This window comes from Lithobates pipiens, unplaced genomic scaffold (assembly GCF_037356315.1).
Source record: "Lithobates pipiens isolate NorthernLeopardFrog02 unplaced genomic scaffold, aLitPip1_a1.2 Scaffold_3, whole genome shotgun sequence".
In the NCBI taxonomy this organism is placed as follows: domain Eukaryota; kingdom Metazoa; phylum Chordata; class Amphibia; order Anura; family Ranidae; genus Lithobates; species Lithobates pipiens.
Window position 1 is genome coordinate 158662684 of NW_027507790.1, and position 24529 is coordinate 158687212.

Genomic DNA, 24529 nt, shown 5'->3' on the forward strand with positions numbered 1-24529 from the left:
CTCCTGGTGAGCGGATGCACTATATTGCGGAGTTGAAACAAACCAGCTTCAGACCAAGGAATCACTCTATCATATGCTAGGCTGTCTAGAATATCTGGATTAAACAGTATGTTTAGCAAAGGAGGGCATTGGAAGGCCAGAGGAAACAACTTTAGGCATTTCCTCCAGATTTCCAAGGAGAACAGCATCGGGGCCAGACAGATGCTACGAAGTGGACCCATGGAGGTTTTAAGGTCTGCCCAAAGCATGGCACAGATGTGTGCAGGCCTGGTGATGCTCATCTCAATTTCAGCCCATACTGTGGGGGCTTTCCGGGATGACCAGGTAATAACTGGTTTAAGGTGTGTAGCATAGTAATATTTGATCAGATCTGGGGCTCCCAGACCTCCACGCCATTTAGGAGCCAACATCACCGAACCTGCAACCCTATGCGCTCGATAATGCCAAATGAAGTTAAGAAAAGCTCTTTGGACAGCCTTAAGTTGGGACATAGGGATTGGGATTGGAAGAGTATCAAAAAGGTAGAGGAGTCTAGGCATCACTGACATTTTTAGGACATTGATACGACCCAAAAGCGAGAGGGGAAGCGAATCCCATTGCTTCAAAAGCCTAGCAATGTCACTAAAAAGTGGGGGGTAGTTAGCCGAGTATAAGGTTGAATAGGAGGGAGTAATGTTAATCCCCAGGTATTTAATGGAGTCTGTGCACCAGTGAAAGGAATAGTTGTCTTGCAGTATTGTGAGAGCAGAAGAGTGAATGTGTAAAGGTAAAGCTTCAGTTTTACTGGTGTTAATCTTGTACCCTGATATGGAGCTAAAATCTTTCAGCAAGGACAACAGGTTCGGAAGTGAGATATGGGGATTGGTCAATGTCAGGAGGATGTCGTCTGCAAATAGGGACATTTTATATTCCCTGTGGCGTAGGCATATCCCTCTAATGTCTGGGTGAACGCGGATGGCCTCCGCCAGGGGTTCGAGGCAGAGGATAAAAAGAAGAGGCGACAGGGGGCAACCCTGTCTCGTGCCATTGCTCAAAGGGAATGAAGACGATAGGTAGGATGCCAATTTGACCTGGGAAGAGGGGCAGGAGTAAAGGGCTTCAAGAGCTGAAACAAAAGGGCCTGTGAAACCATATCTTGCAAGAGTAGCAAACATATACGGCCAGCTAAGCCTGTCGAAGGCCTTTTGAGCATCTAGACTAAGAATAAGGGCTGGACGGGAGGTTTTGTTCAATAAATCAATCAGGTCTATTGTGCGTCTGGTATTATCACCTGCGTGACGAGTGCGTACAAAGCCAACTTGATCTCTATGGATGAGTGTAGGGATTATATGCGTCAGCCTATTAGCCAGGATCTTTGTAAAAATTTTATAGTCTGAGTTTAATAGCGCTATAGGCCTATAATTGTCAGGTAAGGAGGGATCTTTACCAGGTTTTGGTATGACCGAAACATGAGCGTGTAGGAATTGGGCGTGTGGAGTGGAACCATTAAGTAGGGAAGTATAGAGCGAGATCATGTGGGGACTCAGGACAGGTAGGAAAGTTTTGTAATAGGAATAGGGTAACCCGTCGGGGCCCGGGGCTTTTTGGCTGGGGAGTTGTGTAATTACTGCTTCAAGTTCGTCGGGTGAAATGGCCGAATTCAGGGTTGCAAGATGGTCGGGAAGGAGTTTAGGCAATTTCAAGTGTTCAAAAAAGAGATCAAATCTCCCTTGTGAAAAGTCATAATTTGGGTCTTTCTGTAGGCAGTTATATAAATTATGGTAGAAGTCTCCGAAGATCCGTGACATAGTCAGGGGGCAATAAGTAGGTGTACCATCAGGATGTCGTAAAAAGTCGGGAGAGGGTTGAAAAGGACGTGGTTTCAACCTATTTACCAGCAGCTTATGAGGTTTGTTTGAGAATTCATAAAACTTCTGTTTGGACCACAAAAGAGATTTGTCTATTTTGCTCATTGCTAGGGATTTGAGCCGATTACGCAGGGAAATGACTTTTCGGAGTCTGTCCACCGTGGGGGAGGCCAACAGCAGTCTCTCTGCTAAGCGCAAATCGGTCATAATGGCAAAGCGCTGGGATGCCGCGTCCCTTTTAAGACGGGATCCCAGCGCTATGCACCGACCGCGAAAAACAGCCTTGTGGGCCTCCCACAGGGTGGAGGGACCCGTGACCGAGCCCGTGTTAAGTTGGAAGTATTCTGTGAGTCCATCTGTCAAAAGACTTTTAGTTTCTGGAGAGTGAAGAAATGTCTCATTCAGTCTCCAATGACAGGTCTTAGGAAACGAAGATGAAAGGTGGACGTCTAAGTGGACTGAAGAGTGGTCGGACCACGTCATAGGGTTGATTTCAGAGGAGACTGCTGATGTTAACAAGGGCGAGGAGATAAAGAAGTGATCTAGCCTTGAATAAAGCTTGTGAGGATGAGAAAAAAAAGTGTACTGTTTGTGAGTAGGGTGTTTTATCCTCCAGATGTCTAACAAGCCTCTAGACCTGATCAACTTGCGAAATTATTTAGACAATTGAGTGGCTCGGGGTGGGGAAGCCGAGGGGAAGAGAGTGCGTCTATCTTTGTCTGACGACATTGTCATATTAAAATCACCTCCTAAAATCATAAACGGTTGAGCAAAGCGGTCTAGAACGTCAAAGACTGAGGACAAAAAGGTAAGCTGACCCGAGTTGGGAGCATAGATATTAACTAAGGTGAGAGATTTAGCAAATAGGGAACATTTCAGAATAATAAATCTCCCATGAGGGTCTAAATGGGACGAAGTGACCCGTAACGGGCAATGCCGACCAATCAGTATAGCTACCCCTGCCTTACCCGACGGGTCAGACGCTAGAAAGGAGGTCGGGAACTGTTTGCTAGCAAAATTAAAAGAGCCTCCAGCACGGAAGTGGGTCTCTTGGACCATTATCACGTCCGCCCCGGAAGCCCTAAACTCCTTCAGAGCAAGCCATCTCTTTTGAATGGAATTCAACCCTTTAACGTTATAGGTCAGGAGTTTCAATGCCATGATAGGTCAGATAGGGGCCAGAACATGACAGAAAACCTCACACGTGTAACAAGCAGGATATAACAGTGGACCCAAAACAAATATACCTTACATAATAAAGCAATGTGCATGACACAAATAACAATATGATCGTATAACAAAATCTGTACCAAAAGCAAGCGGGTTCGGTGGAAAATCGGGATTAATCCCAGTGGCTCATCCACAATGGTAAAAATGTACCAAAAAAGAAAAAGGAAAGAGGGGAGGGATGGGGGTGGAATAAGGGGTCGGGGTTTAACGACCAACCAACAAAAACCTGGATAGCTAAGCGCCACCAGGGAACCCAGGTCTAAGCCATGGGTCTGAAGTGGAGAATTGTACATCTCCAAAACATGTAAAAATAGAAAAATTTGAAAAACTTGAAAAAATAAAAGTCGGAGGGGAGTGGGAGGATCCCCAGCCTCTCTCCAAAGTGAGCAGGTTGCCCCCAGGATAAACAGTAGACCCCGGTCGTGGAAAAAAAAAAAAAAAAAAAAAAGGGGGGGGGGAAGGGGGAGCTATGTAGACTTATGTACATATCCGCAGACACGTACACACAAGCAAATAACCTTTAGCATTATAACCTCTATCAGAGAAATTAAAAAAAATGAATAGTTCACAACCTGTTAAGGGGAGAAGGATAACATTTTTTGGGGTTAAACTGGAGGCAACGTCAGATACGTTCGGCCACCCACCCCCCGGGCCAGGGGGTAAGTAAACCCACTATGGGGTGTTGACTACCCATAACATCAGTGGGGTGTCAAGGTAAATAAGGCATCCAGAGGAAATCCGGAGAAAGCAGTTCAGGTCGGGAGTCTGGAGGCACGACTTTTCTGGGGTGTAAAGTGGGATCTGGACGTCTTCTGTCGCACCGGGGTCCAGATGCGGCTTGGAGCCAGCGGAGGCTTGGGCGTTGCTGGAAGAGGCTGTGAATCTTCTTCTGGAAGAGGTGGGAGACCCAAGTTGCGCAGGAAGGTGTCACTTTCTTGCAGATCGCGTAGGGAATATTGGGTGCCGTCCTTGGAAACGGATAGGCGGAAAGGGAAACCCCACCGGTAGGCCACCTTGTGAGACTGTAAGTGCAAAGTTAGTGGACGGAGGGTTCTCCTCCTTGTCAGGGTAATAGGTGACAGGTCACTGAAGATTTGTAGCTTAGAGCCTTTAAATTCAACTCTGGACTGATTACGAGATGCAAGAGTCAGGGCTTCCTTGCTGTCATAATAGTGAAAACGCACAATCACATCTCTCGGATTGGCCCCTAGAGGGGGTTTTGGAGCCAGTGACCGATGTGCTCTGTCCAGGCGCCAATCTATGTCTGGGATATTCGGGGCTACAAAGTTGAAAAGGCTTAGGAGGTAGGTGCGCAGGTCTTTGTCTTCCACCGTTTCAGGAATACCCCTGAATCGAAGGTTTTGTCTACGTTCCCTGTTTTCCAAATCCTCCTGCTGGGCCTGTAATTGGGTCACGGTGTTTTTTATAGTGGCGTTGTCGTCCTCGAGAACCTGGACATATTGCACCATTTCATCAAATTTATATTCCAAAGAGTCTGTGCGTTCACCTAGCTGATCAATCTCCCCTCTCAATTCCTTGGCCACTTTCCCTACCTCTTGTGCAATGGTATGAGTGATTGCTTGTAATAGGGAGTGTAATTTAGTGTCCAGTAGCTCTGCCGTTAGGGGGGGAGACGGGGAGGATGAGAGTGTGGAGGTATCATTGAAGAGCATGTTGGTGCAAATGTCAGGCTGTTCCGGTGGGATCTGGGAGCTGTCAGAAACCCTTGGAGTAGCTTGTGGGGGTTTGTTCAGATAGCGGTCCATCGCTACAGGGGGCTGCGATTTAATAGCAGAGGAATAGGTGCGACGTTGATCCCCAATTTTGCCCATGGGGTGCGTGGCCGATTGAAATGAGTCAATAAGGAGACACCCTGTCAGTAAAGATCACATAAGCGTAAGATGGGAGTCACGGAGAGAGGACAGGGGGTCCAGGTCCCGTCTCTAATAGTCCATCACATCTGTAAGCCTTGTGTGACTGGCCGGGACTGTAATATCTTGCTATTGGGGGGAAGCGTGTAGATCTGAGGGGGGTGTCAAGCTTCTTCAAAACTGTGAAGGGGAGGAGAGGGTGTAGCTGCACCAAACTGCGACTCCTTTAATAGCCCAGATGCAGGGGTATAGTAGGTGCGGAACTCAGGACACACTTCAGGTGGGGGCAACACAAACTGGTCGTTTAAAGAGCAGTAAGGTGTAACAGTACTGAGGGAGGGTGAAGCAAGATGGCCCCCAGGGAAATATCAAACAGAGCTCAGGCCTGGGAGCTTCAGAGCAGCTGAGGTTTACTTAGCAGAAAAGTTAGTTAGTCAGGGTGAGGATAACTGGGGCAGCTTGGCTGTATCCAAATGATAGGGGAGAGGGAGAGTCCACACAGGCCTAGAGTAGAGTGGGCCTGAGGTGTACCAATATGGCCGCCGTGTTCCTCACCTGTCCTGTGTTCTCTGGGCCCGTTCGTTGGATCCTCCGCTCCTGGATACGTGGCTCTCAGGGGACCGCTGTGAGGGATGTCCTCGACTGATCTTCGGGAGAAGCAGGGGGGCCCGTGGAACGCCGCGGGCCGGCGTTAGGCTTCCGGATTTAGTAGGCCCCAAGATGGCGGCGCCGCGTCCCCGGGTGGCGGCCAGCAACGGCCCGGAGGACGGCGTTTGCGGTGGGTGCCGAGGACGATACGGGCATCGGACTGTGCCCCACACTAGCGGCAACCCCGATGGACGGTGGGGAACCGCTGAGAAGCTCGCCGGGCTCGGATGGCCCACGATCGTCCGATTATGTTTTTTTGAAGATTTGAAAACATACAAGGAATCGAATTATATGCAGTAATAACATGAATGATGAGGTTACAGATTCGTGGAAACACAACATAATGATATATAAAGTGAATAAAAATCCAGAAACTCAATGAAGAGGTATAATATAAGACCAAGCATGCAAATGCCATTTAACCACTTGCCAAACAGCCGCCGTCATTATACGGCGGCAGGTGGGCTCATACCCGCAAATCGCCGTAGGTGTACGTCGGCTCTTTTAAGAGCTAAAGCCAGCGTGTGTGCCCGCTGCAAGGCAGGGAAGCTGATGCGGCCGGCGTCCACAATGCTTGCCGGCCACCTGCAATTGCTCCACAGAGTCAGAACGGGGATCTGTTAAAGTAAACAAACAGATCCCCATTCTGACAGGGGAGTAGAGAGTGATTCGTCTGTTCCTAGTGATCAAGAACAGCGATCTCTCTCCTCCTATAGTCAATACACCCCCCACAGTTAAAAATCACTAGTGTTAACCCCTTCCCTGTCAGTGTCATTTACAGTATGCAGTAATCAGTGCATTTTTATAGTACTGATCGCTGTATAAAATATCAGTGGTCCCAAAAAAGTGTCAAAAGTGTCTGATCTGTCTGCAACAATATCGCAGTACTGCTAAAAATAGTTGATCACAGCCATTACTAGTAAAAAAAAAAAAATGAATAATAAAAATGTCATTAAACTATCCCCTTTTTTATAGACGCTATTTTGCACAAACCAATTAATATATGTGTATTGTGATTTTTTTTTATACCAAAAATATGTAGAAGAATACATATCGGCCTAAACTGATGAAGAATTTTTTTTTTTTTTTTACGTTTTTTTGGGGGAATATTTTTTTTTTCAAAATTGTCAGTCTTTTTTGTTTATAGCGTTGCACAACAGCGCAATTGTCAGTTAAAGTGATGCAGTGCCGTATTGCAAAAAATGGCCTGGTAACTAAGGGGGAAAATCTTCCAGTCCTTCAGGGGTTAAAGTGGATGTAAACCCCATTCATGAAATTTTACCCGGGCACATATATCTGTAGTGTTTACTTATCACTCTCCAAAGCCCTATGTCCCGTGTCTTTCTGCTGCTCCAGTGCTGTGTTATCAGCATGATAACTTCTGTCAAGTTCTCAAGACATATGAGATAAAAGTAGCTGAAAATTTGTGTCGGGAGGGTGCTATAGATAGATTAGCAGAGAGCTTGTCTATTCACAGCACAGCTCTGCAAGTTTCTTCATTCCTCTGCCCACGTGGAGGGGGGTGTGTGCCTTTCCTCCAATCAGCTCTCACACAGTGTAAGCCTAGACTCCGAACCCACAGTTGAAACAGGAATAAAAATGTCTAGCACAACGTGCACTTACTAAAGAATATATAAAGATGAAGACAGCAGATATACATGCAAAAAACTTATGTAGGGAGATTTGTTTCATCCCTGTGTATCATCTGAGGCTGTTCACTTAACCAGGTAAATGTGAGGGTTTACATTCACTTTAAGTATCCTGATTCATTAGGATCCTCATATTATTTGATTTTCAGTGGTATATACCTCCTTTTTTCTAGCACATTATTCCTTCTCCGGTAACATAATTTTTATTGCATTCCATCCCTTTTATTTTATTTCCACTAATTTATACATTCTTTTTATTATGGCTCCTGCATATAATTTTGTTTCCACTGTTCTCTCTTTATTCTGTGTATGTTATTTACTGAATTTACTCCAACAAAGCACCCAACATACATTGTTTTTTTAATGAAATTGTGTCATTGTCCTATGCTTAAAACTGGCCATAGATGGGGCAATTTTCTTCCCTGCAACCATGACTAATCATAAAACAACGGCCATGCTGCAGGTGCATGCACGCGCCCCCAAACCGGAAGTGCTGGATCACATACTAGATACGTGATATGGCACAGGAGAGCCCCTCTGCTGTCGTACTCCTACGTGAGGCAGTCAGCAAGCGATTAAAAGTGAAAACTACTAAACAAGTTTGCCTGGTCTTTGGTTCCTGCAGAGTCCAATTCACTGCAGCGCAAGTTTAATTCTGGCAGAATAACTGGCTTTCAGAGATGACTCTTATGCCGCGTACACACGACCGGACTTTTTGACAGCAAAGATCCGACGGAACGAATCCGACGGACAATTTGATTGTGTGTGGGCTCCATCGGACCTTTGCTGTCCAAAAATCTGACGGACTTTAGAAATAGAACATGTTTCAAATTTTTTCGCTGGAACTCCGCCAGACCCAGTTCCTATTGAGACATCCGCTTATGTGTATGCTAGTCCAACAGACAAAAACCGACGCGAGGGCAGCTATTGGCTACTGGCTATGAACTTCCTTATTCTAGTAGGTCGTACGTCATCACGTTCTAATCCATTGGACTTTGGTGTGATTGTGTGTGGCCAAGTCCGTTCATTCGGAAAGTCCGTTGGAACTCCGCTGAAAGTCCATTGGAAAGACCGCCGGACCTAGTCCATTGAAAAGTCCGCTCGTGTGTACGTGCCATAACTCACAAACTGCAGCAACCTTTTCTGGTCTGAGGGTGGTTACAGAAATTACATAATTAAAGAATCTCAGGAGTTGGCTGAAGGCTTTTGAAGTTCTTCATAGTTCAGCGGACATTGCCATAGTGCCAGTTTTTCTAATATATTTTCTGATGTCCATGTCTTTCTGTCCAATCAACATACTATTGAACAAAACAAAATCACAATTTGATAGAGACTAAACATATTTGGAAGAATGTATTTTGTACGACATTTAAACAAAATTTTGTACAATACAGCCTTGCCATGTTTGGTGCCAAATTAAAAATAACTTTTAAACACATTTGTTTAGACACTTGTTGGTCATTTTATTTCATCAGGATTCAGGGTTTGTTCATACCACAATTTCTACATTCCAGATGCGTTTTTGCAGACGTATTTAGACACATTTGTGATGCTTCTACACTTGTTTGTAATGCATTTTCAATGTGTTCCAGTGCATTTGTCCCTTTTAATTAAAAATAACAAACAAGCTACTCTCGGGTATCCTGCCAACTCTCTACGCTCCTCCTCTTCTTGGCAAGCCACCATAGGAATCTACTTCCTATGGTGGCAAATCTACCAGCTAGATCCTGAGCCACACTGTCTGTGTCTATAGACACAGACAGTGCTGCTCTGACCCACCCTCCTCTCCTTCATCACAGGATTTGATTGGCAGAAGCAGAACCCAATGGTTCCTGCTGCTATCAATCTGCCCTGTGAGGAGGGAGAGAGACGAGAGAGCCACTGCTCTTGTGCAAAGCACTGGATCGAGAATGGGCTTAAGTCAGTATAAAAGGTGTCTTCGAACACCTTTATAACCACTTTAACTAAACGTTAATACACTTTTTTACTTGCATGGCTGCTTTAATTGACAGCAAAAGCAGATAAAAACTCAACACTTTGATCTGTAGATGAATTAAACATTGGGTAGAAGCCTCTCTGCAAGCAAGGTTTTTGTTATTTTTTGGAATAAGGACAAGTTCACAGCAGAACACATTGTAGGAATCCCATGTTCTGTGAATTACCATGCAATGCGGTTGCAGTGAGTTTCTAAAAGTAATACTCGTACAACTTTTGGTGTGGGGCAATTTCAGCCTATTCAAAATGAATGGGCTGAAGTCACACCACAAAGAACTGCTTGTGAATCACATACAAATGCACAGTAAGTTCCTGTCAGATTCCTGGTGTGAACCGACCCTTAAATCACTTTTTATTCATTACAAAGTGAGTTATCCCTGCTATTCAATGTGCTCAGTTTGCTTTATCTTGTGCCTTTAGTTATATTGCCTTTGGATATATAGAAATGCCAAGGATGAGCAGTTTGCCTATATACCAGTGAAGCTCCCTTTGAACATTCTGTTATTCAACCAAGAGGAACCTGGCTGCAGGAGAAAATTTAGATGGAGTTTTGTTATAAATAGAAAAAAATAATATTAGCAAAACTTATTTTTATGGTGGTCTGTGCGATATTGACCAGAAGATGAGTACCGCACCTTTACCAGGTGCTCTTCCTTGCCCTAGGATGATATGGAAATTGATTTTTAACTGTGGAAGCATTTCAGCTGTGACTCCTCCCACAATTCCAGCTCTGGTCTAATAACAGAGAAAGATAACAAGTCTGGTTACACAGCCTCCAAAATAAAATTTACCGTCTTCCCCACCACTACTATGAAGGGAAGAAGAGGACATGTGCTCCTGGTAGAGCACTGTTCTCCATGTCTCTGCCATGCAGAATGAGATATGATATCCCCTCTGCCATAACCCAATATGAATAGATGAAGACATCATGTACTCCTGGTGGAGCCTATCCCTCTCCATTTCTATGCCACACACAGCCTGGGATATGATGTTCACTTTGCCATACACCAAGTATGAAGGGATGGAGAACTACTCCTAGTGAAGCCTAACCATCTCCCCTCCTCTGCCACACATAGCAGCTTGAGATTTCTCCTCTGCCATATACTCAGTGTCATGGGATGGAGAAGACATGTCCTCCTGGTGTAGTTTATCCCTCTCCTCTTCCACACATTGTCTGAGATATGTCCACGCTGCCATACACCCAATATGAAGGGATGGAAAAGACATAACCTCGTGGTGGAGTCAATCCCTTGCCTATTCTCTGCCACACATTGCCTGGATATGATGTCCCCTCTGCCATACATCCAGTATGAAGGGATGGTGCAACTATGTCTTCTTGGTGTATCCTAGCCCTCCTTTCCCATACACCCAGAATGAAGGGATGGAGCAACCATGTCCTCCTGGTGTATCCTCTCTCCTCTCTATACACCCAGTACGAAGGGATGGAGAAGCCATGTCATCCTGGCGTATCCTATCCCTCTTCTCCTCTGCCATACACCCAGTATGAAGGGCTGGAGAAAGCATGTCCCCCTGGTGTATCCTATCCCTCTTCTATTCTGCTAAACACCCAGTATGAAGAGATGGAGAAGATATGTCCCCCTGGTATATCCTATCCCTCATCTGCCATACACCCAGTATGAAGGGATGGAGAAGACATGTCCCACTGGTGTATTGTATCCCTCCTCTGCCATACACCCAGTATGAAGGAATGGAGAAGACATGTCCCCCTGGTGTATTGTATCCCTCCTCTGCCATACACCCAGTATGAAGGGATGGAGAAGACATGTCCCCCTAGTGTATTGTATCCATCCTCTGCCATACATCCAGTATGAAGGGATGGAGAAGACATGTCCCCCTGGTATATCCTATCCCTCATCTGCCATACACCCAGTATAAAGGGCTGGAGAAGACATGTCCCCCTGGTGTATTGTATCCCTCCTCTGCCATACACCCAGTATGAAGGGATGGAGAAGACATGTCCCCCTGGTATATCCTATCCCTCATCTGCCATACACCCAGTATGAAGGTATGGAGAAGACATGTCCCCCTGGTGTATTGTATCCCTCCTCTGCCATACACCCAGTATGAAGGGCTGGGGAATACATGTCCCCCTGGTGTATTGTATCCCTCCTCTGCCATACACCCAGTATGAAGGGATGGAGAAGACATGTCCCCCTGGTAAATCCTATCCCTCATCTGCCATACACCCAGTATGAAGGGATGGAGAAAACATGTCCCCCTGGTGTATTGTATCCCTCATCTGCCATACACCCAGTATGAAGGGCTGGAGAAGACATGTCCCCCTGGTATATCCTATCCCTCATCTGCAATACATCCAGTATTAAGGGCTGGAGAAGATATGTCCCCCTGGTATATCCTATCCCTCATCTGCAATACATCCAGTATTAAGGGCTGGAGAAGATATGTCCCCCTGGTATATCCTATCCCTCATCTGCAATACATCCAGTATTAAGGGCTGGAGAAGATATGTCCCCCTGGTATATCCTATCCCTCATCTGCCATACACCCAGTATTAAGGGCTGGAGAAGATATGTCCCCCTGGTATATCATATCCCTCATCTGCTATACACCCATTATGAAGGGCTGGAGAAGATATGTCCTCTTGGTGTATCCTATCCTTCCTCTACCATACACCCAGAATGAAGGGGTGGAGCAACCATGTCCTCCTGATGTATCCCCTCTCCTATCCTCTGTATACACCCAGTATGAAGGGATGGAGAAGCCATGTCATCCTGGTCTAGCACTGCTCTTCCTTCCTCTGTCACGCACAGCCCCTGCAGATAAGATGTCGCTGTTTTCCCCACCCCTTCTACAAGGAAAGGAGAAGACATTTCCTCCTGGCGGACCATATCTCTCTCCTCACACAAGCACCAATTCCCGAGCACAGCTCCTGACAGACACCACGTGGTGGCGCTCGGTACTCTCTGACATCTCGGTGACGTATATTGGCCGCGCCAGCAGCTTGGTGTGTGAGAGAGGAAGATGTTCCATAACAGCACCCAGAAGAAGCACTGGACCTTCCCCAGCCAGGAGGAAGTACAGCGGCTCCGGACACAGGCTAATAGTCGGTATCGGGCCCGGATACGAGGGACAGGACAGGTACTTCTATGTGATATAAGAAGGAGAGCCTCATACAGCATGGGATATTATTACCTGTGCAGAGCTCTCCTGGGGGCATTTCTACTCTCATTATAGGGACTGTCATGGGGTAGTAGCTGGAAGGTGCAGAGAAGTAATGGAATAGATGACAGGCAGTGTCAGGGGTAAGGGCAGGAGCACACATATCATCTATTACACCTCAGCACTCCTCGGATGTGATGGCTGATCTCCTGTAACCAGGCATGCTCTCCCCTTTACTTTTCCCCTAGAAAGTGTCTTGTCTATATGGTGGAGCAGCTATTCCCCTTGATTTGAACTACATAGCCCTCCCCACCTTTGTTACATGGGGGGGGGGGGGGGTTAGAGTTCACAAAAGTTACCAGAGAAGAAAGCTGATAATATGGGTGGTAAGGTTTCTGGCAGGATCTCAGCCTGAACCCCCCCCCCCAAAAAAAGAGAAACGAATGCAGCCGATGCAGTGTTTGTCCTTTGGATTAGATGCGCTGCATTAACCCCTCCTCTACCAAGGTATATTTATAAACACCATTGTGTCAACCCTTACACTGTCAGTCTCCCGACACACACACACACTTAAAAAAAAAAAAAAACATTTTTGGCCTGGTGATTATGTTCATTTTCTGAAAAGCAGATGCCCTAGAGAACACGTCAAGCCTTAATGTGTGTGAACCTATGAAATGGCAACAATCTTTGGTACCCTATATTTTCCATAGGTGATGTTTTTAAGACCCCTTTCACACTGAGTCACTATAACGTTAAAAATAGCACCTGCAAAGCGCCCTGAAACAGCGGCTCCATTCACTCCAGTGTGCCACACACAGCTCCCCCCACAGTTAGAATCACTCCTTAGGACTCGCTTAACCCCTGCAGCGCCCTCTAGTGGTTAACACCTTCACTGCCAGTCACGTTTACACAGTAATCCATGCATTTTTAATTGCTGCTGGGTCCCACCGACCCCCAACATCACTGCAGAATTTTGACAGCTGGTCTCTTTCAGTTACATATGTCAGTTTCACACACAGTTACACTATATCAACTCATTGAGATACTTGCCAGTTCCATTTATACTGAGGACATTACGTGTGTAGTAGAGTGACAGGAGCAAGCGGGAGAGTTGAGTAAGAGAGTTTGAGATGAAAGTGGGGGGGGGGGGGGACGCAAAAATCGGCATAGTATATCGGCCATTGGTTGCCCCGATTTCTAAGCTTCGGCCATTGAAAAACCCATATCGGTTGACCTCTAGGTGTAACTTTAGTTTTATACACCTTTTCATCAAAAGACAAATGGTCCCCTATGTAATGCATTTGTTTTGTGACAGGTTCTCTTTGAGACATCAGGGCTATAAAAGATCTTTGATGTCTCACTTGTCTTCCAATAGAACGAATGGAATTCAGATTGTACTCCATTTGTTTCTGTCCCAGCCATACTACCTGGAGAAAGTGATACCAGGACCTGGAAGTCACTTCTGAGTCATTAGCAGAAAGGGGAGTTCAGTGAACAGATGTCCCCTCTACACAGTAGCACCTGCTATGCCAGTCCCGGGTCTTACAATGGGCACACAGAGCCCAGGAAACATGGTGGAGGCATGGGACACCGGCAGTTACTGGGTTGTGTGGAAGCGATCCAGCTGCTCCACAAGCGCCAGATCTCTTCTCTCTGTAGCCTACGGTTGGCTTGCCAGATTTGCACATGCTCCTGGCGGCTGCACCCTCTAAGTGTGTGTAAAACCCTTTTGTCACCTACATACTACAACCATATTTAAAGTGTAACCTGTTGCTAAGCAATACCCCTGCATATAAAAGCATGCTTCCCCCCCCCCCACGGTACCACGTGATAGCTGTGGGCTAGACTACTTTAAAGGTGAACTTGGCCTTTAAAGCTTAGATAAAATTTTAATGATTGGTTTTTGGTCTTCTTTAAAGTGCAACGCTCAAAGCCGTCATTCTAAAGTGCAAAACCTATAGCAGCCAATCGGAATCCAATTCCAAGATTTCAGAAACAGGAATTCAGATTGGTTGCAATAGGTCACTGACTTTTCACTTAGGACATTGTTACGGTATTTTGCATTGCTTGTTGACTAAGGGCACTCTAAAGTATATGTCTATGTTGAGCATGAATGAGGACATGTCAGTTGGCATTATTGCACACTTTATAGTTTATTTAATCCTTTGTGTATTGTGACATACATGTGATGTTTTACAATATACGGTGTCCATCAACCAAATGTAAATGTAAAATGTCTCTCACAGGCACATTTGAGTGAGATATTTAATGTGGAGCCTAATGAAGAGGGGGTCATCTGCAAATACTATGAGAAGAAGTTGGTGGATTTCTGCAATGCTTTCAAACCATCAATGCCTAAATCTGTCTTGGTAAGTTTTTGTAAATTTAACCACTTAAGCCCCTGACCAATTTGTAGCCAAAGGACCAGGCCCTTTTTGCGATTCGACACTGCGTCACTTTAACTGACAATTGCGCAGTCGTGCGACGTGGTTTCCAAACAAAATTGGTGTCCTTTTTTTCCCACAAATGGAGCTTTCTTTTGGTGGTATTTGATCAGCTCTGTGTGGTTTTTATTTTTTGGGCTATAAACAAAAATCAATATATTTTACTTTTTTGCTATAATAAATATCCCCAAAAAATATATAAAAAAACATTTGTTTCCCTCAGTTTAGGCCAGGGCTTGACAAATTTGCTTGGAATCTAGGAGCCAGCTTAAAAAGTTAGGAGCCAGGTCGGTAACGGCGATCCGGACCTGTCCCTGGCCTGACATGGAGACGAGTGAGGGGAAGATAGCGCCGCAGCCCCCCCCCCTTTTTTTCCTTAATTAAAATAATTTTTTTTTTTTTACAAAAAAAATAAATATATATATATATATATATATATATATATATATATATATATATATATATAATGAGAAGCCATTTACCAGCCACCACACTCACCGTTGGGCAAAAGGCGCCAGATGACGCCCGCAATCACTTCCTTCTCTTCACTTTGGGAAGGAAATGGGCGGGCAGTGAAAAACAGGTAGGGGAGCTTCACTCCATTAGGAATTAGCATTATTGGAATAGGGTGTAATTTCTACATCCACCACAAGATGGCGCCAGACTACCGAAAGATTTTAGAAGGCCGCAAAGCCGCGGCCTCAATTACTGGCCGGCGCGGCCCGATGCAATTGCGCGGCGGAGTTCGGGGTCCAAATGGAGACGGGATACCCCAGCAGCGTTGCCCCAGTCGTCAGGACACGAATTCTAGGCGCAAATGCGACCAGGCGCCTGGGGTTTGTCGAGCCCTGGTTTAGGCCAATTCGTATTCTTCTACATATTTTTGGTGAGAGAAAAGGGGATAGGGAGCCTGGTTCCCATCTCAGACTACCCAAGGGCAAGGGTGAGCTAACGGACTATTGCGGTACATGTAAACATACAGATCACAAATTAATATAACACAAATAAAATATAACCAAAATTTATTTGAACAATAAAATCAATTCTCATCAAGTAACTTCATACAGCTGGTGACGTATATTCAACTAGTTTTGCTCTAAATGAGCTTCTTCAGGAAAATACATATGTCTATAAAAGAACACATGATAATAATACATCAGATAAAAGTTTTGTTGACTTTACAAAGCCAATTAACAGAGTATAGTGGGAAAAAATATACACAAAATCACAAAAGAAGTAGTGGTGTAGCTCTTACCCACAACAGCGTGCCGACACAATGTCTGGAGGACCCCCAGGAGGGTCTCTATCCCCTTTTCTGTTTAATTTTGGATGATTGTACTTTCTTATTACTTCTTTATTTATTGACACACTGAGGCCTTTCTTTTTTTATTTTCTTCTTTTTTATATATTTAAATACATATTTTTGTTAAAAAAAACGCAATTAGTGATTGATTGGTTTGCGCAAAAGTTATAGCGTTTACAAAATAGGGGATAGTTTTATAGCATTTTTTATAAAATATATAATATATTAAATATATTTACTAGTAATGGCGGCGATCAGCAATTTTTATTATGACTACTAGATTGTGGTGGACACAGCGGACATTTTTGACACATTTTTGGGACCATTGTCATTTATACAGCAATCAATGTTATTTAAATGCACTGATACCTGTGTAAATGACACTGGCAGTGAAGGAGTTAACCACTAGGGGGCGGGGTTAAGTGTGAGGTGTTTTTTTTTTTTTGTTTTTGTTTTTTTTACTGTTGGGGGGCGTGGCTTGGCATGTGACGTCCCTGATCGTCTTTGCCTATAACAGGGAACAGACGATCGGAGACAGCCTCACTAGGAAGCACGAGGAGAGGTTTGTTTACACCTGGCTCTCCTCATTCTTCAGCTCTGTGAAGCGATTGGGTCCTGCGGCCACAGTCACGGAGCTCAGGACCAGGTCGCGAGCTCGCCGGCGGCACGTGCGCGACCCACAGCTGGGCACATAAAGAGCCACGTACAGGTACGTGATTGTACCCAGCCGTGGCATTCTGCCGACGTAAATGTGCAGGAGGCGGTCCTTAAGCGGTTAACTTGGGTTTTTTATTAGCTATGCTTATAATTGTAGCCCTCGGCACAGGCAAATTATTATTTAGCTGTATGTTGTCAGTTTATTTAATCACTTCATCTTTTTGGGTGTAGTACATACATCTGGAGAGTGAAGGCTTATACACAAACTTGTGCTTGGGGTTTTTTTTTTTAATTTTTTTTTTTTTTCTTCAGCTGGCTCTTCACATGCTAGTGGGTGGATCCATAGCCACAATTCAGTCCAATAGCAGCTTTCGAATCTGTCCAATGCTGTGTCAGTGAAAAGTTTAAGTGGGGTGAATGGTCACTAGTTTCTCAGTTTCCTGTAAGGCTCTGCCCACCCAGTTGCAAGTAACTTCTCAAAGGTGGCCATTTCCAAATGTGGGTTATAACCTCCCCGTTATCCTTGGACTCATTGTATACTTTTAATTTTACACCGGATAATCTCTCAGCCAACAGCTGAATTGAGCCGAGGATACTATACTGTGCAGGAAATGAAAATGGGTGTATAGGCTCTACAACCTTCCCACATAAGTTCTCCACCCGGTGCCCAGACCTTGAGGCTGCTGTCACTTCCAAGGTACCAGAGTAAGGAAAGGGATGGTCAGCACTCAGGATGACTTCCAAAAAATAGCATTTCCTTATTAAGTAAACATGCATGTACAATGCTGTAGAAACAGCCTACATGTTTCAGAGTTAGTCCTTAGTCATGGCTGGAGTACATCAACCATGACTAAGGACTAATGTCCTAAACGTGTATGCTGTTTTTACAGCATTGTACATATTTTTACCTAATAATAAATTTAAAAAAAATTCGATGTCATCCTGAATGCCGACCATCCCTTTCCTTACTTTACTTCTGTGCAGGAAGCTGTCACATACATGACAGCTTCCCAGCCCAGACATGCCTCACTCTGAGTACTGGCCTACCTCCTGCAAATACTTGTCTGAATTAGGTGAAGGTACTTCTAATAGAAACCTACTGCCAAAAAAGTGCTGTTAAGGGTAGGTTCACTTATTCATGAAAAGGCAAACTAACTCCAGATATCCTGGCCACCCCTCCGATCCCTCTTTTTCTTCTGGGACATATTAATTGAAGTAAAAGCCTCAAATGCACTTCACATTGGTCAGAATGGTCAGGCATGCAACAAGTGACCTACCTGATAAAAGCAGAATTTTCTGCTTTTATCATGTCATAAATCCTCAGAAGAATAACCACCTTAATACAGCTGTCTTTGCCAAGGGCTCAAAAATGCCAAGCTCCTACTCCCTTTTCTCAACGTAAGGCAGATCCAAATATGCCTACCCTGGATGAAGCTGATATAGAGGCAGTATTGGAGGAAGTTGTGGAAGATTATTTTTCCCCAGATTGCTGCTATATTGAAGATGGAGCTTCACCCATTATGCTTGTTAATGTGGAAAAGGTTAGTGCTGCTGCCTGCAAATGCTTTTGGGTTAGGGATGCACCGATATCGGGGTATCTGTGCCGATACTTGTGAAAAATGCTTCCGTTACCCGAAACCCATACATTGCGGTGAAATTTGCGTCCATACAAAATGAATGTTCACAATTCGCACTGCAAAGAATTCCTTGTAATTTGAACAGGAATGCGTTGCAATTCATAGTGATTTTGAGTTCACACAGCGGTGTGGGAAACCTCACTGCATATGATGGGTTCCACTAGCTCGAGTTCATGATCTCACTGTGGATGTCAACGGCCATGGCTTGGGCTTTTCATGCCTCTCCCATGACTTTGTTCCTTGCATCTCCCGCCCCCTGAGTTTTGAGCCATCCATTGGACCCCATCCCCATTCACCCCAGTCCTGCTGTACCAAATTGTTGCAATTCCCTGACGTCCGACGACGAAAAGCCGATTCATTGGCCCGGCTTTTTGACATTCCCTGTTGAACAGATAGAACATGCAGCCTATGGCAGTTGGATCACTCCACAAATAATTTCCACTTTGAGCTCTATCTGGTAAAAAAAAAAAAAATAAAAAAAAAAGAGGTCACAAGTGGGTGATTCTGCTGTCTCAATCTTAAACATCTCACTGTACCGATTTAAAATGTCCATTCTTTCAAGGATTCTGCAGATAGAAAGGTTGAGACACTCTTAAAGGCTCTTAGTACTTCGGCAGGCTCCGCCCTGCAACCAGACCTTGCTGCAATTTCAACATGACCATTGTGTTTTAAGGTTTTTTAACACAGCCCACCGTGATGGGTGAAGATTGGGTCTGTCTGGTTATACCACAGAATCCTGCGGTGGGAAATGGTAAGTGAAATCCTAAAGGAACTTCAAGTTCACTGATGGATTTCTTCTGAGTTAAATGTTGTCATGCCTGATTGTCGCCACTAGAGGGTGTAAAAGCACATAGCTCGTCATACTGCCCATATCTCACTCAGTGTCAACAGGAGATCAGCCACGAGCGGCGTCAGCCACTGTAAGTTTGGGAAATCGTTTCTGTGTTCCTGGAGAAGAGGCAGCTTTATTCTCCTGGAAACTGGGAGAAAACTACAGCAATTGACCTTGCACCCGCCACCCCCACCCCTCTCAGGGGGTCACGGCGGCTTCTCACTTCCCCTCTTCCTCCCCGGTCCCCCTCCCTCCTCACTCTGGATCCGCTCATATGCAGCGCGGGAATTTGGTTTAAAGGATAGGGGGTGTGTCTGGGAAAAGGAGGGGGCGTGACTTAATCTGCATCGCGTGCTAGTGATGGGAAGTTCGGATCTTTAAAATGAATAGGTTCATTTCGAACTGCTCACTGAAATGAACCGATTCAATGAATCGATTCTTCGGTTCACTTGCTGAATCTACTGACAAGCAAGTGAACCGAAGCTCTGATTCAACCTTCTTAAATGAGTAGAATCAGAAGACTGATTCACACAGAAGGTTGGCAGGTCCTGGTAATGTTTACTTTGATTTAGTTCATCGGCGCAGAGCACAATTGTTGTCAATTGACAATTATTCCATTATTGTCAGATTAGCGCAGTGTCATGCATTTTGGTGATACACAAACAGCTGTGTTAGGCTGGGTTCACACTTGTGCGATGCGGGAACCCTGCGATTCCACGACGGGTTCCTGCATCGCACCCAACTCGCACGACAGTTCACAACGACATATGCGAACTGCTGGGGAGTGTCATACAATGTTAATGGCACCCCCATTTCAGTTCGCATGTCGCACTGTGAAGTGTCAGTTTGGACATGAATCGGATCCGATTCTGGTGCGGACCAAAAAAAGGGTCCTGTGCGAGTTTAGTCCGAATGCGATACGATTTCAACCATACTATCTGTATGGCTGAAATCGCATTGCACGGACATCGCCTGTGATTTGCACTGCAGTGCAAATCGCATGCGATTTTGCACTATGCTGCAGTGTGAACCGGCCCTAAGCCTAGGTTTCCGCAAATTTGATGGATAGCAATGTTACCTGTGAAGTTGCCCCAGAATGCAGTTCACATGCACACAAACCCCGCTTTTCATTTAGGCTCTGTTTCCACTTGTGCAACTTGTCCTGCGACTTGGGACTGCAAAGTTGCATGACAAGAAGTACCCGATTTCCAATGAGTACCATTCATATCTGTGCGACTTCAAAGTAGTCCCTGCACTACTTTGGTCCCATTGTAATGTGACTTGAGGTCCATAAACCTCCAGAATACACAGGCATGGCTTCAAGTCGTGGCAGAATCGTGCAACTTTCTGGCTTTTCAGGCTAACGCAGCCTGAAAGTTGCACAATTCTGCCGCAATTTTGATGCGACTTTAACCACTTTCAGACCGGACCAATTTGCTGGTCAAAGACCAGACCACTTTTTGCGATTCGGCACTGCGTCGCTTTAACTGACAATTGCGCGGTCGTGCGACGTGGCTCCCAAACAAAATTGACGTCCTTTTTTTCCCACAAATAGAGCTTTCTTTTGGTGGTATTTGATCACCCCTGCGGTTTTTATTTTTTGCGCTATAAACAAAAATAGAGCGACAATTTTGAAAAAAACGCATTATTTTTTACTTTTTGTTATAATAAATATCCCCCAAAAATATATAAAAAAACATTTTTTTTCCCTCAATTTAGGCCGATACGTATTCTTCTACATATTTTTGGTAAAAAAAATCGCAATAAGCGATTATTGATTGGTTTGCACAAAAGTTATAGCGTTTACAAAATAGGGATAGTTTTATAGCATTTTTATTAATAATTTTTTATTATTTTTTTTTTTACTAGTAATGGCGGCGATCTGCGATTTTTATTGTGACTGCGACATTGTCGGGGACCCATCGGACATTTTTGACACATTTTTGGGACCATTGTCATTTATACAGTAATCACTGCTATATAAATGCAGTGATTCCTGTGTAAATGACACTGGCAGTGAAAGGGTTAACCAGTGGGTGGCAGTGTAGGGGTTAAGTGTTCCTAGGGGTGTGTTACTAACTGTGGGGGGGGGGGGGGTTGGGCTTTCATTTAGTGTACACTGATCTCTGCTCCAATCACATGGAGCAGAGATCAGCGTCACTAGTTGCTAGGCAGAATGGGAAAATGTTGTTTATACAGCATTTCCTCCATTCGGCCGCTCCGTGAGACGATCGCGGGGATGCCCGCAGCGATCGAGTCCGCGGGTCCCGCGACCGGACTCACGGGGGTCCCGTCCAGCGCGGGAGCGCGCCGGCGGCGGCGCGCTCCCGATGGCACGGCGGCAACGAATATTGGACGTACATGTACGCCAATATGCCTGCCCGTGCCATGCTGTCGACGTACATCGTCGTGCGCTGGTCGGGAAGTGGTTAAAGCAATGCCTGTGTATTCCGGAGGTCTATGGATCTCAAGTTGCATCAAAGTGGGACCAAAGTAGTGCAGGGACTTCTTTGAAGTCGCACAGATACGAATAATACTCATTGGAAATCATAGAGTACAAAGTCGCAGGACAAGTTGCACAAGTGGAAATGGAGCCTAAATGAAAAGTGGGTTTTTGTGCATGTGAACTGCATTCTGATGGGCCAACCTCCCAGTTAACATTGCTAGCCATCAGATTTTCCCATAGTCTTTACAGCGCATGCGCAGGAATGATGATCAGATTTTACTACCACTACCATGGGCGAAGTACCCCTGGTAGTAAAATCCAATCGTTAAGGCTATTTTCACACTTGTGCGACTTGAAAGTCAAGTGCTTTTGCCATGATTTTTGCCATGACTTGAAGCAATGTCTGTGTAATCTTGAGGTCTCTGCCACAAGTCGCATCAAAGTCAGACAAAAGTAGTACAAAAACTACTTTGAAGTCGCACAGATATGAACTGAACTCGTTGGAAATCATGGGGTGTGACTTGTCATGTGACTTTGCAGTCTCAAGTAGCAGGACAAGTCGCATGAGTGTGAAAGGGCCTTAGGCTGTCCGTACCACCTAATCACTGCTGCTACCTCATTGGTTTAGTGTATTGTTTTACTGGTGGTGACTCGTGGTTCTTTCAGTGTACTGTGTTCTAAAAACTGATACGATTCTTTAACTCGGTAACTTGTACGATTCTTTAACTCGGTAACTTGTACGATTCTTTAACTCGGTAACTTGTACGATTCTTTAAAGCGGTAGTAAACCCGCACATTTTTTTTTTTTTTTTTTTTTTTTTTTAACCACTTCCCACCCGGCCGATGCATATATACGACCGGGTGGGAGCCGTCTACTCCTGATAGGACGTTCAGGAACGTCATTCAGGAGTAGCGGGATCGCGCGCGCGCCCGCGCAGCGGCGCGATCCCGATGTGCTCGTGTCACCCGGACACGGCACATCTCAGATCGGCAGGAGGGCTCTGTGATTGGCCCTCCTGATCACATGACGGCCGTGTCCAATCACGGCCGTCATGTGATGTAAACAAACAGCCGGTTGCTAGGCAATCGGCTCTCCTCTCCTCACACGGAAGTCACCGCTGAGGAGAGGAGAGCAGAACGCTGCAGCCGGCTGATGATCAGTGAGTATGGGCTGCTTTTTACAGCTTTTTACTCACTGATCATCAGTCTAGTGTAAACACACAACACACCACACAGTACAAACACAGTCCTCACATGTCCCCAAAACACACATGTCCCCAAAACACACATGTCCCCAAATAATAAAAACACATGTCCCTAATAATAAAAACATGTCCCCCACATATGTCCCACTAAAATGACATGTCCCAATGATTATCTGCACACATATGTACGTGATCACCTGCACACATATGTACATGATCATTTGCGTACATATGTCCGTGATCACACAAACCAATTATTATACACTTAACGGAATTTTTTTTACCAAAAACATGTAGCAGAATACATTTTGGCTTAAATTTATGACAAAATTTGATTTTATTGGATTTCTTTTCAAATAGAAAAAAGAAAATATTGTTTTTTTTTCCAAATTTTCCGCTATTTTTGCGCTTATATCGCAAAAAAAAAAACGGAGTCGTGAATAAATAACACCAAAATAAAGCTCTATTTGTGCGAACAAAATGATAACAATTTCATTTGGGTACAGTGTAGCATGACCGCGCAATTGTCACTGAAAGCGCTAGAGCGCTGAAAGCTGAAAATTGGGCTTGGAAGGAAGGGGGCGAAAGTGCCCTGTATTGTAGTGGTTAAACCTGCAAAGCAAAAGGCATAATGAGCTAGTATGCACCGCATACTAGCTCATTATGAAATACTTACCTTAGAACGAGGCCCCGACATCTGGCCCGATCCACGCCGAGGGAGCTGACATGCTCCCTCGGCGTTCCTTCTGGGTATCGCGGCTCCGGCGCTGTGAGTGGCCGAAGCCGCGATATCGTCACTCCCACGCATGCACGCGGGAGATTTCAGTCCGGCCGCTCGGCTGCTGCCGGATTTTGACGGCGAGAAACCCCTTGTGCGCATGCGCCGCTGCAGTCAGCGGCGCATACCGAGGGAAATATCTCCTAAACCGTACAGGTTTAGGAGATATTTTTTTTTACCTACAGGTAAGCCTTATTATAGGCTTTCCTGTAGGTAAAAGTTAAAAATGTGGGTATACAACCACTTTAACTCGGTGTGCATACTAGCTCGGTGCATACTAGCTCATTATGCCTTTTGCTTTGCAGGTTTAAAAAAAAAAAAAAAAAAACATTGCGGGTTTACTACCGCTTTAAGTTTGTATCCAGTTCCTGAGTGTCACTGTGCTTTGAGTCAGCTGATTGGTTGCAGGGAGGGGCCGAGCTCTCTCACTCTAGGATCATATTACCACTGCCAGCTCTGCTGCTCTGCTATGTACTGAGTGCAGAGTGAACTGTTTCAAACGAATCCGTTCACTGAAAAGAATCGATTCATCCAGTTCACTAAAAAGAACCGATTCAAAAGAACGATTCGTTCATGAACTGGACATCACTATCGCGTGCATCGTCAGCGGCCAATAAAACGCACAACGCTAAGCACGGGCTGCCAAGTCCTTATAAAACACCGCCGATGCAAACATGGTGGCAGGACGGACACAGGAGCAGACCAAGGGGCCATGTAGGTTGGTGTATGCTGGCATATTTCTGGACACTTTTACACAGCATCAGGCTGAAAATGAATAGCACCATTTGTTTGCTGGACTATAGTTCCGCATTGGGTTTATAGTACCTTTGCTTTGTGCTTGGGTCT

General features: G+C 45.1%; 1 protein-coding gene across 1 annotated transcript in view; it reads left to right on the top strand.

Annotated features, from left to right (window-relative positions):
- Positions 1-11992: 11992 nt before the first annotated feature.
- Positions 11993-24529, top strand: part of CCNH (cyclin H) — a 60696-nt gene continuing 48159 nt past the window's right edge. Inside the window, exons 1-2 of the mRNA XM_077462432.1 lie at positions 11993-12360; positions 14628-14750. Coding sequence (XP_077318558.1) covers positions 12244-12360; positions 14628-14750 — 240 coding nt within the window. The 5' untranslated portion in view covers positions 11993-12243. The remainder of the gene's footprint in view (positions 12361-14627; positions 14751-24529) is intronic.